The 15,694-nt window shown below is 42.4% G+C and overlaps 1 protein-coding gene across 2 annotated transcripts in view; it reads left to right on the top strand.

Moving 5' to 3' along the window:
* Positions 1-854: 854 nt before the first annotated feature.
* The window catches only part of si:dkey-172j4.3 (diacylglycerol kinase delta), a 60,210-nt gene continuing 45,370 nt past the window's right edge, over positions 855-15,694 (top strand). For both annotated transcript variants that reach the window (XM_050066547.1, XM_050066546.1), the window contains exons 1-3: positions 855-1,260; positions 14,010-14,120; positions 14,341-14,421. In XM_050066547.1, the coding sequence (XP_049922504.1) occupies positions 1,105-1,260; positions 14,010-14,120; positions 14,341-14,421 (348 nt within the window). In that variant the 5' untranslated portion in view covers positions 855-1,104. The remainder of the gene's footprint in view (positions 1,261-14,009; positions 14,121-14,340; positions 14,422-15,694) is intronic.

Genomic DNA, 15,694 nt, shown 5'->3' with positions numbered 1-15,694 from the left:
AACAGATTGGGGTGGGGGGGGAGACAGACAGACAGACGGACGGAGCGACGGAGAGAGAGAGAGAGACATAGAGACAGTGAGGGAGAGAGAGTTGGTGTCAGTGAGTGAGTCTGCAGGGAACAGCATGCTTCTGCTCATTAAAGACGGAATGATATGCCGACTGGCAGAAAACATACACACACACACATATGCATACACACAAACACACACACACACACATATTCGCTGTAATTTGGCTTGGCAGATGAGACACTGATCTGACACTGAAAGCAGTCCGATGATGGCGCGTAGGCAGCAGACGTGAACGCGTGCGCGCGCACACACACACACACACACACACACACACACACACACACAGAGCTCCTGTAGGCTGGCAGGACACGAGTTTGTGTGATTGTAGTGACGTTTTCAGCTCTTATAAGCAGAGTGATGTGCCATTAACCTCCCCATCCGTTTGACATGATGTGACTGACTCTGTGTGTGTGTGTGTGTGTGTGTGTGTGTGTGTGCGCGTGCTTATTGCCAATCAGACAGGTTCTTCCAGTTCTATTTATAGCCCCCAGGAAATAGGCTTGTTCTTACATGCACACACAGACACACACTGCCCCTCTCAGGTGTGTGTGCCATACAGGGTAAGAGCTTGTTTGCATTTTCCGCCTTATCTCCAGGATATGCGTGTGTGTGTGTGTGTGTGTGTGTGTGTGAGAAAGAGAGAGAGAGAAAGAGAGAGAGAGAGGCGCACACACACACAGATGAAAGAGGTGTGTCATACAGCACACCTGAGGGGGCGTGGCTACCTGGCAGGGGAAGTTTGAGAGTGAGGAAGTAGGAATGTATTGTGTGAGGAGCTGCTGCTGTGAAAGGAGAGTTACTGCTGAGGCTGGGTGTGTGAGGGAGCGATACTGAGAGGAAAGTTTGTGTAGGAAAGGTAGAAAAAACCTTTTTAAAGTAGTAGAAGAAGAGAAAGATGGGTAAAGACGGATCTGAATAGAGAGATCAACTTTGTCTCCATTTACGTCTGAGAGTGGTTGAGCTACTGGAGGTACATATATTACTATAGTGCTTCACTAGAACAGACAGTGAGGTCATCAGTGAGCGCTGCCAATGCCGGGGTTGTGTCAGCCCAGTGGGTGCTGCATAGCACCCCTGTTGTTTCGCTGCGAGGGGGGAGAGCATGAGGACGACGACCAACTCAGCCACGATGACCAACTGGAGTCCAGTCACATTGAGAAGTTACAGGAGGGCTGCCTGGTGAGACAGGTCAGTGTGTGAGAGAGACAATAGATGATAGGTCTTGGTTCTGATTGTGGTTTTGTTCTGACAGATTTAAAGTAGCTCAAAAACCTCCAGCAGTGGGTGTGTAGTGATTTAGTGTTGGTTTAAAGTCACTATTTGAACTGGCTAATTCTGTATTTGCACTGCGTCTGTGTGGTAACACATGTGCCATTTTATGTGCTGCTGGAGATGGAAGAGATCATGTCAGTAGAGTACAAACTTTTAAGTCACTTTTCAATTTTATATTTTATCTTTACAAAAATAACATTCTGTGGAAAGAACAAAACTAACAATGTGTTCGTTCACCTCTCTCCTGCTCATTCTGAAACACTCAGCCCATTGGTTTCTATTGAAGAAATAAATCTTCACAAATAGTCAAATAGTCAATAGTCAAGTCGACTAATTTATGAAATTTTGCTGTTGTCCTCAGTCGGCACCAAAAATACATGCTGAATGAACTTATTATTAAAAATATTATTGTTTGATGTGGTTGTGTTCACGCAGCAAAAATGCGATCATAATAACCAGACACATTTCAAGATCTTTTTTCCCCAAAGCATATTGTTTCCAATAAATGTTATTTGTTAGCTTTTATTTATTTATTATTTTATTTTGGTTAATGAAGAATATCTTACAATTTCGAGTAGCTCTGACGGTATATGCAATATTTATTCGGACAATATTTGAACGTATGGATTAAATTGTGCTCAATTTCGTGTGTTTACTAAGTGTTTTCTCTTTTGGGAAGTTGTTAAGAACATCCCGAATAAGAAACATTATAGTAGTATATAGTAGGGACTCTTTTCTACTTTGTTGCTCATTTATGATTTTTTAATAGATTTTAAATAGCTATGGAACACTTGAAAAGAGAAACAAGCTGTGTCAGGCTTTGAGTATACAGAAAGTACTTGTCAGTAGAATCAATTCATTGTTTGTTTCGGTCTTTTCGTGAGATTTGTTGACATTAAGACAATATCCGGGAGGGGTGGTTGAGTGTTTGATACTCAAGACATCACTCTGTCTATAGTTCTATTTTATAGGTTGCAGGATGAATCAGATAACTGAGAAAAAAGAAGTGATAGATTGATCTTCTCAGCCTTAAACAGTAGTCTGAAGTCAGACTGGATCCATGAACAATAAAACACTCACAGCTTCTCAAACAAAACAACAATAAATGTTCCGACAGTCACATAATGTCCTGTTAGAAATGTGTAGCTTTCATAACTTTGCAGCATTTAAATACAAAAGAATCAATCAAACTGTCAGTACCATGAATAGGAGGAACTTTTCTCTGAGCACATAGATATTTATTCCTGTACTCTGTCATTGCAAAGAAGAAGAGAAGTTGGTCGTATTAAATAGCTTCATCTTCCCTGTTTGCCCTTATCAGTGGCAGCTAATGTTCACTACATTGAATCACGTCTAACTCATGCTCGAGCCAGATTGGGCCGGACCCAACCTGCTGAGTTTGGGCTCTGGTGCGTAAATGGCAGGCGTTTTGATGGGGACTGAACGAGGGAAAGTGACGTAACAAGGAGCATTAAGCGTTAAAAATCTCTTGATGCCCGCTGTGCCATTGTTTTCCTATGGAAGCTGGCGTTAACGCTGACATCGGGGTACTTTTGCGACTTCGGCGTTGCGTTGTGGGCTTCACTGGCATTTTGACGCGACGCCGAAAGTTCAATTTTGTTGAACTTCGACCCCATTTGACGCTGACCTTTCCGTGAAGATAGGCTGATCAAACGTCCTCTTTTGCCCGGACATGTCCACTTTTCACGTCCCGTCCGGGGCGTCCGGGGCGTCCGGGGGGTTTTTATAAACTGATGATAATGTCCGGTTTTCCATGTGTTTGTGTGTGTGTGTTAGAGTGCGGCACGGGCAGCATATTTCTGTCCGAACCCGAACCGAGCCCGACATTATTTAATGACCAAAGCACTGAGTTTGTGTCACACAGTAGTTACAGGCTATTTAACAGGCCGGGCGTGCGCCGTGGGTGCTCAGCGGAGAGGGTGATCTCCATGTTTGAGACGGGAGCGGGAGGCGGGAGGTCCGACACTTCCAGCGAGAGGAGAGGGAGAAATAAAACAAAATAAGATAAAATAGGAAAAACCTGTCTCCCTCTTTTATTTTATTTTCAGCGTTTAATCAAGGCGGAGGCGGGCGGCTGGAGGTCCGAGACTTCCAGCGAGGGGAGAGGTAGAAACAAACAGCCAATGTGTGTCTGTGTGTGTTATGTTCAGGTGTTGTCACGTAAATAACAGTGCCCAAGCAATAAACAGGACAGACAATAGGATTTTATTTATTTTTACACTACATTTTCACTGAAAGCTGACCGAATCCGACCCGAGCCTGAATACAATTTATAGCTACATTTCTGACCAAACACGGCCGACCCGTCGAGTACCGTCGGGCTCGGATCACCACACTCTAGTGTGTGTATGTGTCCCCTATTGGGGCCTACCTGAATTTCTGTCTTTGAGAGATATTATTTTGTAATATAACTGAATTTTCTATCCATACATATAAATTTTAAATATATTAAAATTATAAGGCATCTTTGAGTAAACTGCGAGTATCATTTAAGTAGGGTATGTCGTGGCCGGCCGAGTGTCCTCTTTTTTGGAAATCAAAATATGGTCACCCTACGTGAAGAGCCAATGATTTTACAGTAGAATGCAGATGGGGCGCGGAAAAATTTACAGATCCGACTGCAAGATGAAGGAGAGATCAGCAGTGGGTCAAGCCGATGGCGAGCACTGCGGCGTCGGCAAATCGGTAATCATGTGCGAGCGCCTTTGTAGTGTAGAGAGCGTGCATGAGAGAGGGACAGAAAGAAAGAGATTGGGGGCTGCAAAGCAACTTGGTTGGCAGTGTTTGCCTCTATACCCAGCAGTGGGAGAGATGTTCGTAAGATGCAGCGAATAGCAATAGTCATCATCTGTGCGCCACATCGCCGTGGACTGCTGTGCGCACTGGATGCACCGAGGGGCGCAGCCAACTCAGCCAAACCTGTCGTGCACAGGACAATAGACTATTGAAATAAAGGAAGAAAGAGAAGGAGAAGTGGTGCGAGGAAACACGTCAGCCTTTCGCTTGCAATAAATGCTTTGGGGCCTTACCAGAGCTCTGCACCTGATGACAAGGAGCTGCATGACGTGCGCTTTTTCTCTGCTTGCAAACTTGTCCACATGTTGGTCCTCAGGTCACTCAGCTGTCCAGGAAATAAATCAAACTCCAGTGATTTGTTGATCAGTCGTGCAGGGCTGTGTGTGTGATTTGGCGGGATTGGGGTAGACGGACACGTACTTGTGTGTGTGCGCTCGCTTGGGTTGTTTAATGCAGCTGACTCTAAGAAACGAGAGAGGGAAAGGGTTGAATCAGTCAGATTTGTGTGTGGGTGCACTTCAGAGCTCTGTTTGACTGTGTGCACATTTTGCAGATGAGTAAGTTTATGTGTTAATGTGCTCTTGTGTGCATATCCACTTCAGAGCTCCTCTGTGTGTGTGTGAGTGTATGTGTGCAGATCAGGTCTGCTGGGGCTGATTGTTGTGATGTAATTAGTCCTGCTCTAATGAATACACTGATCTGTCTGACAACATCTCTTAGCTGGAGAAGAGACACGAGAAAAACACCATCAGGGGTGCGGCTACAGTATGACCGTTGGTGCAGAACCTGACCTTTGCATCGCTATATGTTGTGCGTATGCGGCATATGTACAGCACACGTGTGCTTTCTTTGCTCTGATGATATGCCCCTCTACGGCTACCCAACCAGAAGGAAACCTTGCGCTTATTTAATCAGGCAACTTGATTAAAATTACAAGGTGCAGTAATGGCCCAGGAGGTGTTGTGAGAAGGTCACACATGTTGCAGCTGTGTGCATAAATATGATTACCCTGAGTAAAAGCAGTTGATTCTATATCTCCTGTTTCCATAGTAATCCTGTGTATGTGGTTAAACTTTGCACTTTGCAGATTTAATTGCCTGTAAAATGAGCAAATTTAATTCCAAAGCTCTAAATGATAGTTGCGTGTTAAAGCAGTCATACTCCGATGCAGATTCCACCATACAAATCAAATCTACCCTGCTTAGTTTGTCGATAAGGCCCCAGTAGTGTCACCACAAAAGCGTCTATCCCCATCTGTAAGAGCACACATAATAAAAAGAACATGTCTCTGAGATTTCAGGGTTAATTCTTCTCAGTTGCTGTCGTTTCTTTTGTGCAGCTTGAGCACGACTCATGAAATGAGACCATATATGGTCGATTCTATCCTGTGAATGGGAATAAGGTTGGATTGCTCTACGTGTGATTGAGCACACTTCAACTGTGGTATCTTTCAAGGTTCGTTTATTACTTCCCTTGTATGTTGTTCATTATATACCAGTGTAATTTAGCTAAAGCTAACACAGTCGAATGCATCGGCCTGGCTATAAATCCTCCCGTCATGAAGGCTGTTATGTTCTGATGATGTAGAGTTTTGATTCTATTTTATGGTCAATTGTGAGGCTGTAGTTTGTGTGATAATTAGTCTAGCCTAATGATATAAATAGTGGATAAAATATTCGAAACACCCTTCTAAAACAGTGTGTTTGTACATGCTGTATCCGACAGTCTTGGTTTTAGTGACACACACATACACAAATCTTTTACCTGATAGAGAAGTTTGGGTTCCACTCTAGGGTATGGGCTCAACAGCATTTTATCAAACCTGTTTACACCTGGTAGTAACATGGATTTCGATGCGACTTCAGTGAAGCCATAACAAAACTTTTAGGATTCGCTTTTCCATTGGACCCACAAATTTGCCTATTGGGGAACTTTACAACCATTAGTGCTTCTCTATGGAACTTCCAAAGAGGTTTTTGGAACAAGCTTTGAGCATTACCAGGAAGTGCATAGCCATGACGTGGAAGTCTGATACCCATCTTCCCATAGCCAGGTGGTTCTGGGAAATGAACAGCTGCATTCCACTTGAAAAGATCACCTACACTCTTAAGAAACAAATACCTTTCTGAAGAATTGGCAGCCCTACTTGATGCATACTGATACTTTACCAACACCTCTATTAGATTTGTTATAAGAAGGATACCAGGTTGATACACCATTGGTCCTCTGATTAAGCCAGGATTATTTATATTGTCTCTTACTTTTTTTTATCATTTATTTAGTTGAAATTTCAATTTAATTTCTGATTACCAGCTACTCCTTTCGAGTTAGGTCCTCTTTTGGTTTGTTTAGGGGGAAACATGCATCGAAAACATGCATTTCGATGATCCAAACACAAGTGGACAGCCGAGGCATGTCGCCATTCACACTTGTCTATCATGCGTCCCCAGCTGTACACTTGTGTTCAGATTTCATTACTGCCTACGTCACTTATGCTACAAGGTGAAAGGGTCCTGCCATAGATGTGTAATAATAACTACCGGTAGATACCTGACGCCAAGATGGTGCCTATTTAGTTCAATGGAGATGTGTCTTTTACAATGGTGGTCTATGAGGTAGATGCTTTTTGGGCTCCTTGCATATATATAATATGTCCACATTCTTGCCATTTTCCGTAACAGCTTACCCTGTGAGAGGTTGCGGGGGGGCTGGAGCTTATCGCAGCTGACATTGGGCGAGAGGCAGGGTACATCCTGGACAGGGTGCCAGACTATCACAGGGCTGACGCATAGAGACAGACAACCGTTCACACTCACATTCACACCTACGGGCAATTTAGAGTCACCAGTCCTCCAGTTCATTGGAGGAAACCGGAGCACCTGGACAAAACCCACGCTGACACGGGGAGAACATGCAAACTCCAAACAGAAGGGCTCCCCCACCCCAAGGTTCGAACCAAACCAAGGACCTTATTGTTGTGAGGCGACAATGCTAACCATTACACCACTGTGCTGCCAACGTGTTTTATTCCGAAGGGCAAAACAATGGACGGTCATGCAACACTTCATCCAACTCGGAGTAAAATGGGCAAGTCATAGATCATTAGCATGCTGTTACCAAAACAAACGTCCTGCATTGATGACGTAGTCCCTGTTGGATGCATCTTTTCCAGTGCAAAAGATATGGGGTCAAATGCATTCCAGACCACATTAGCAACGGTTTAAATGATTGGATCACCATGCGTACAATTGTACTTAGAAATGTCCACTTGTGATTGGATCAGCCAAGACACATGATAGTACCAGGTGTGAAAAAGGCAACTTTTTAAAGCTAAAACTTTCAAGTACTAAAGATTCAAGTACTAATTCCAAACTAAAATGCTCAGGGGGTTGCATGTATTTTCCATAGTTTGTATTTTGCTAAATGGCTAAAAGACATTTTCACAGGAAAGTAAGCTAGCCCAGCCAGATGTTAGCAGCTGGGGATTAGTGATATGACACTTGAAAAGCAGCCACCAGCCTCTATTAGTTAGATTGCAACATCCTGAGTTGGGTCAAACTTACAGTACTGTATGTCCTTCAGCTATATCAGTGGTTGCTATGTCATTAGCCGCTTTTGTCAAACAAAACCACTTTGATTAGCTTCTTGACTGACGGATCCTGTTGGTGTTGCTGTGGCAACCACGGATAAGCTTGATTGGTGGAAGAAGTGTGTTACACCTCGCCGTTATCTCCAACGTGTCAGGTGGTTCAGTCAAAGAGACCTTTACACCTTATTTGTGTGTTTTCTCCTTTCTTCTTCCTCCTCAAGGCATTTCCTTGTTCTTTTGTTTATTCGCTTTCATGTCGACTCCCCAGAGTCCCTGTTTGTTGTAACTCCAGCATCGTACCTTTTTGTGTTCCTCCGTCTTTGCCCCTCGCCGCTGTCACAGCTCTGTTTCTTTTTCCTATCTCTTCCTACTAATGATCCGTACCACTGCGGGAGCACTAGAAGCGTTTTGTGTCATTACAAGGCAGGATATCACATGGACACACATGTACACAAACACACACACAGAGATAAGAGTTGAGAAATGAAATGGTGATGGAGCACTGAATTTGATTTGATTCCAGGGGTACCTTTGACTTGTATTACTCCTGCTGTTGAGACAGCCAAGGCCATAACTGCAAAGACAGACAGAAAGAAAGTGAGACCGTAAAATGAAGAGGAAAGAGATAAAACCAGTAAGATAAATGAGTGAAATATTAAGAGAGATGAGGAGGGGAACAGAATTAATGCAGCTGAAAGGGAAACAGAGTTGTAGAGGAAAAGATAGGGATGTAAATCTATGGAAAGGAGAGGGATTACAAAGGTGCGGGGATCTAAAGATGGCAGGATATTGTTAAAGACGGTTAGAAAGAAGTGGGAACACCTACCTCAAAGTGCACCATCAGGAAGACCACTCGTTCAAGATAATAGTCGACGGTCATGCTAGTTACTGTACGATAAAATGCAGTTAGCTAACAAGCTAACTTCTCTACCAGAAGAGTAATGCACGAGATGTGAGAAACAAAGCTTATAAGCTAACAGACAAGACAAGTAACATAAACCTAAGTACTGTACAAGTACAAGTCAGTAGCTAGTACAGGAACGTTAGCAAGCAACAGCACTAGTTAGCAACTTGATAGCAATTCGGCTGCGTATCATTTTTGATGTTGTAGCCAATAGAGTGGTGCAAGGATGACGTTTATTTGTAGGCCAACATTGAAGTTAACATCACTTTGGTTCCCTTGATGAAAAGCCAGTCAGATTTTTTTCATTATATTTTGGACTATTGCAGAAAATAAGCTCTGTGGCTAACAATGGATCAACAATGGAACAATCTCCACTAATTAACACCACATTTATGATTTTTGAAGCCTAAATGCTAAGGCTAACGTTAGGCTATAAACGAACTACACTACGGTTGCATGACTTCAACGTCACCACCACAACAAGGCTGTAGAGCCGTGTTTAGGGTGGTTATGTTCATTTAGCTACTTGTTAGCAACCATCCTTTTTAAGACGCGTAAAGCTTCCGAATTCACGAGTGGGGTATTTCCTGACATATTTTTTTTGTCATAGAACATAACGTGAATGTCTCTTAGCTTGTGTTAACCACAGACCTTATTTCAGGCATCTAACCATAAAACCCATTGACGGAAACCAGGAGTGCTGAAATGCTAACACATTTCAGTGTTTTAGGACTCATTCCTGCAGTACTCTATACCAGTGGTTCCCAACTGGTGGGTCATGGTCCAAAAATGGGTCGCGGGTCCATTCTGAATGGACCACAAGTTTGTAAAAAACACACTTTATTTTTAAGTACGGTGAATTTCCAGGACAGAGCTTTTAATTTGAAGTGCCATTTCCTGCTGTAGAGTGAGTGACTACTTGACAGAGACAGCAACCTAGCTCTACAACATGGCAAAATGCAATTATGGTGCTGAAATTAAACTATGTGGACCTTGAACTAATAACTAAGGAGAAATCTGGACCCCATGGAAATCTGGACCCCTCCCCAAACTAAGTTATCAATGCTTTTTGATACCTTAGTTTGGGGATTAGAAGCATTTTTTGGTGCCATTGAATGTTAGCTTGACAAAATATTCCAAAACGCTTAATCCATCGGTCTTAAATGAATAAATAGCTAACGTTATAAAAGCGTCATGATTTAAATATGGGAATAGCTTATCAAATTTGGCCTAGTCGATATTTTAATACTTGACACAACCCTCTGTAAAAAGGTGTTGAGATTTTATGCCCATAGCCAGCAACTTTACAAGCTAATGCTGATACTGGATACTGTGTGTTGTACTGTCTGATTTGTTGCACTCATGACTACTGTATCTCAAATTGCCCCTTAGAGACTTTAAAGTTTACCCCGCCTCACCTCACCTCACCTCACCTCACCTCACCTCACCTCACCTCACCACACTCTAGTTCATTTAGCTTGGTAATGTAACTGAGAAACTGTAGTGTATTAATAGGACTAGTTGTCAGTAGGCTGTATCAGTTATCTTTTTCAAGAGCATGGGGAACAGCTTGGTTGTTGTAACTGTAACTTACTGAATTACCATTGTGTTTATGAGGAAATGAAAATGTGGAATATACATGTACTTTTTGTGGTAATGCCAAACCCAGCGATACATCAATTCTTCTTTGTGTAGAGTAACATTAACCAAGGTCCCTTTTACTCTTGTCATTTCAAGAGTCTTGTACTTGGAGAAAACCCAGATTAGATATAACCTTGATGCCATTTTCACATTGTGCTTTTTGCTTTGTCACACACACTTTCACTTTCTGTCTTCCATTTAGAAGTTCACACACTTTCTCTTGTCCTGCTGTCAGCTCGTTGGCTTGTTGGTAGTTGTCATGCAGGTGGCAAACCTCCCGTCTGAGTCTTGAGTTCTTCCTTCAGGGCAGATTTCCCGGATCATGCACCGATGTGGAGACCCTGCCAAGTTACTGCTGAGCCAACTGCTCTGGGTTAAGGCCTGCTGAGAACTCTGGTTGATTGCACTAGATAAACAACATGCCTTTATTGTGGAAAGCAGGGAGTCTTTTGTCACTGTCTGTCCTTTCTTTTTTTTTCTTTTTTATTACGGTGCAATTTAGGAGTGTGCTCGTGATTTGGAGATAACAAAAACAATATCCTTTACCCCTCTCTTCCTCTTTCCTTTTAGCACTTCTTTGTCATTTCATTCCGTGGCCGCAAAATTGTGTTACACATCAATAAAAGTCTGAGCCGTGTGCTCCCTGAGAGCCTTTAATGTTTGTGATACAGGAATTTTGGCCTTCAACCATGAAACAACCAAGAAACCGTCAGCCAAAATAACCAGATTTGAATACAGTTGCTCAGAAGTTTATTTGCTTGTGGGTTGAAACTAAATGATTTACACAAGTTATATTTGGAGACAGTGTTATCCTCAGTCTAAGCATTAAACCAATTCTGCCTCCACCCGTAAAGGGGTGCGGGACTCTGATCTGGGCACATCATATACAGAAGAGGACTGGACTCTGATGTTAAAAAAATGCCAAGAGGTGTCCAGAGATCTTAATTTAAGGTCTTGAACAGAGTCTACTGGACAAGATCAAAATTATACGCAGTCATTATACGCGGTCAAACTAAAGTGAGATTCATATTCGTGCGGCAGACCCTACACTGTAGCTATGCCGTTGTGAGCGTTTATACTTGTGCAGTGGTGTGTTTGTGTCACTCTGCAATTGCTCGTCCAGAACACTAGTCGGCAGCAGAGTTTCTGTGAAGTGCTGTAAAGTTTAGTTGATTCAAAACACACATTAAACACACATTAAACATGGCTTAATAGAGACAATTTCAAACACAAGTACACAAATCAGCTTCACTATAACTCGCAGCATTCACAGACAAACACTTGTCTTTATCTGGACACATTTTCCCCACAAATACAACATGCTAATGTTTTTAGCACAAGCCTATGGCATTCTACATTGTATAAATTAGCCTAGCAGCTAGCAGACTTTTCCTCTCCTCATATGAAACCAGGGACAACAACAACATTTAACAAAGGTAACGTTACAAAATTCGGCTCCGTTACAGCTCACAAGGTTCACTGACAAAACAACTGTCTTACACTAAACACGTTTTCCAAACAAATATAACATGCTAACGTTATTAGCACAAGCCTATGGCATTTTACATTGTATAAATTAGCCTAGTGACGATCAGAGATTTCCTCTGCTCATATGAAGCCAGGACTTAAAATGCTATTTTTGTGGAGGCTTTATTGTCTTCACAATTTATTGTTTCTTATCTTTGAAATTAAAGTAAATAAAAACTTTGTTTCCACTGAGGGAAATGGTTTCAGCAAACATAGACAGGAGGTCTGCGTTGCCGCGACGTGTAGTTACATTTCCGGGGAGCTGCATGGCGACGACATAGGTTACGGCGTAAGCTCTGCGTTGACATGGAGCCTACACAATAGCTAGTAGTATAAATTCCGCCTAAGGGACAGCCCTTTATGCTGGAAATGCCAGGGGGGAGAGGGCACTCTGGTGCACATGCTGTAGGACTGCCTGAAAATACAGAAAATTTTGATGGGAATTAGCGCCCAGATTGAACGCATTCAGAATCACAAAGTTCCCTTTACTCCTTGTCTATTTGTCTCAGGGGATCCTTCACTTCTTAGATATCTTAGTTGCAAACTAATTATGTGTGAATAGAAGGCCTCCAATGCTCCCTCGATCAGTTCCTGGTTTAGTCAGCTTGGTCATCTGGCTGCACTGGAAAAGCTGACATTCGGACTTATAAATAAAGTAGACCTCTACATGTTGAAATGGAACACTTGGGAAACCCACATTAAGGTCTCAGATGGAAGTTGTAAACTCTTGTCCTCCATCTTTTGCATCTCCAACTGTTACGTGCAACCTCACACTAATATCTTTAAACCTTCTATTTCAAAATCTCTGATACATGTTTACACACTTAAGACAAAGTTTACCTTTGTTCACAGTTTGTGGTGGCAGTGCAGGTTGTGCAAGCTGCTTCGTTACAGATTACGAAAAGAACATCATGGACCTTGGTGATAATTAGATGACGTTATTTACTGTGTTAGCTGATTACAGTTGGCAGGAATTTGTCCTGGAGGCTTTTGCAAAATAGCAGTATGATTACTCACTTCCTGTAGTATCTCATAATGTGTGACACATTTTCAGGTTTTACAGAATATTGAAAATATTTGTGTTATTATTTTCTCTACGGTTGCTCTTTACTTTTTTAACAAGAAATGTTTTAGCAACCACATTCCTGCTTCAAGGAAGGAGAGGATGTCGCCAGTCAAACATTTCCAGTTTATCCACTCCAACTTTATCGCACTGTGTGTGTGTAAAACCCAGGGAAAGTCAACGTTAAAAATTCTGCTATGAGAGTATGCAGACGGCACGTGATGCACACCTGATGCAGGCACATGATTATCTCTATGGGAAAGTCACGGGGTTGTCAATGGAGGCCAATTTAATGAAAGCCGCGGCAGCGACTCAGGCAGGAATGTTGCTAGAGTAGGTGATAAACGCGGAGGTATGGAGAGGGAGCCGTCGGTAACGTGATCAGAGTCTTAAGATTGCATTGGTGCGTTTGTTGGTGTGTGTATGTGCCTGAGCCTGGGTATCCTCCATCCTCTTGTTCGAGAAATGAGGATCACCATGGCGAACCCCGATGTCCCATCTCAAATTGATTACCCCTGGTGCATTCTGTCCTCTCGGGGCATGTACTCATAAATAGAGAGAGAAAAAGAATGAGTGCATGATGAGCAGAGACACAGACGAGGATGAAGTCAAACATGAAATCGACCATATCAAATCAAATCAGGCGTTCTGGACATGTTTAGAATTTGCATGCAGACACGGATGGCTGCACCTCCTACCTGTCGCATCAGTTTATCACTGTTACTCCCATAATCGCAGTACAGGACCGTGTTATTGCTGGCGACACACAAGCATACTGATAACCAAACACATCTTCCTTGTTTGAATATTTAACTGATGCTATTTTTGGAAACATGAGGGAAAGAGGTTCCTTGACTTTCTCAAATCTGACACAGGTCTTGTCCTTTAAGTAAACCTGTCTGTGAGCCTCTCCGATCTTGACAGATTCTGTCAACACCTCGGTTCATCTGAGCAAAAGACAAAAGAAAAAAGCCATCTCGGTGACCAGATCCAAACTGATCTCCTTCTGTCAATGTGTGAACTCCGTGAAGAATACCTTTCACTTAAGTTGTTCATTGGGATGCACTAACATCTGTTCTTTCTTTTCCCCTCTCCCCCTTTGTCCTCTTTCTGTCTCGCAACAGAAAAGTGTGAAGGAGGGAATCCTGTTAAAGCAGACCAGTTCTTTCCAGAGGTGGAAGAGGAGGTACTTCAAACTCAGAGGGAGGACCCTCTACTATGCCAAAGACTGCAAGGTGAGCGCAGGGAAATGTTTTTGGGATTTGTAAGCATCGCAAAAGGCAATTCATTGAGTTGTGAAACCAAAATTACAAGTTGGAAACAGTCAAGAATGATTGAAGTGTGATTGAGAGGTGTCAGGGAAAAGACAAGGTGTGATTATGCTAAGTGTAGCACCTGGATATGGTGCGAAAAAAGAAGGAAAAGCTGATGTTTGCATTGTTTGTCTTCCATCAGTCCCTGATTTTTGACGAAGTGGACCTATCCGATGCCAGTGTGGCCGAGACCAGCACCAAGAATATCAACAACAGCTTCACGGTGAGCAACAACTTGTCTGAAAATGTGTATTTAAGCATTTAATACTTAACATTTGGCTCAGTTTTCAATGGAAAATGATTACAAATTAAAAGTTTAAGGCTTAAGATTTAACTTGGATTTTAACCACTCTGGTCCGGACTGAAATACCTCAACAACCATGAGACGCATTGCGAGGAAATTTGGTATTCATGGTCCCCAGAGGATGAATACCAATGAATTAAGTTTTCCCTAACGCCACCAAGAGGTTCACATTTGTGGTGTTGAGTGAAATGTTTCAACAACTATTAGATAGATTGCCATGAAATTTGTGACACACATTCATGTTCCCTTCAGAAAAAGTCTGCAACTAATGATTATTTTCATTACCAATTAATCTGCTAGGTATTTTCACACTTAATCGATTAATTGTTTAGTCTATGAAATGTCAAAAAATTGGGAAAAATTCAGTTCCCCAGAGTCATAAGTGAAAACGTCCGATTACTTCTTTTGTTCAACCAACATTCTAAACCCAAAGACTCTTCATTTACTATCATAAATGACAAAAAAGCAGCAATTTCTTACATTTAAGAAGCTGGAACCAGCAAATGTTTGACATTTTTGCCTGAAAAATGACTGTAATGATTAATCGATTATCAAAATAGTAGGCGATTAATTTTCTTTTGATTGACTAATTGTTCTAGTTGAACTTTAGGATCAATTTGATAACTTTGGTGATTGCTATTTTTTTTTATCTTGCGCCAAAATTAAGTCAAAATTATGATTTATCCAAAATCTGTACTCAATTTTTTCACTCACTATCTGTCACCGCTTATCCTGTTAGGGGTTGCGGATGGCTGGAGCCTATCCCAGCTGACATTGGGCGAGAGGCAGGGTACACCCTGGACAGGTCACCAGACTATCACAGGGCTGACACACAGAGACAGACAACCATTCACACTCACATTCACACCAGAGTCACCAATTAACCTGCATGTCTTTGGACTGTGGGAGGAAGCTGGGGTACCCAGAGAAAACCCACACTGACATGGGGAGAACATGCAGACTCCGCTCAGAAGAGCTCCCCCACCCTGGGGTTTGAAACCCAACCCGGGATTCAAACCAGGAGCCCTCTTGATGTGAGGCAACAATGCTAACCACTGCACCAACGTGCCACCCAAAACCCTATACTGTACCTGCGAAACTAATTGCATTCCCATGAGCCTCAGCTGTACATTGTGTTTTGAGCTAATTAGCAAATGTTAAGCGTGTTAGCATTGTTAGTGTGAGAATGTTA

The sequence above is a fragment of the Epinephelus moara genome, chromosome 17 (assembly GCF_006386435.1).
Source record: "Epinephelus moara isolate mb chromosome 17, YSFRI_EMoa_1.0, whole genome shotgun sequence".
NCBI lineage: Eukaryota > Metazoa > Chordata > Actinopteri > Perciformes > Serranidae > Epinephelus > Epinephelus moara.
This window is presented reverse-complemented; position numbering and strand designations above follow the sequence as displayed.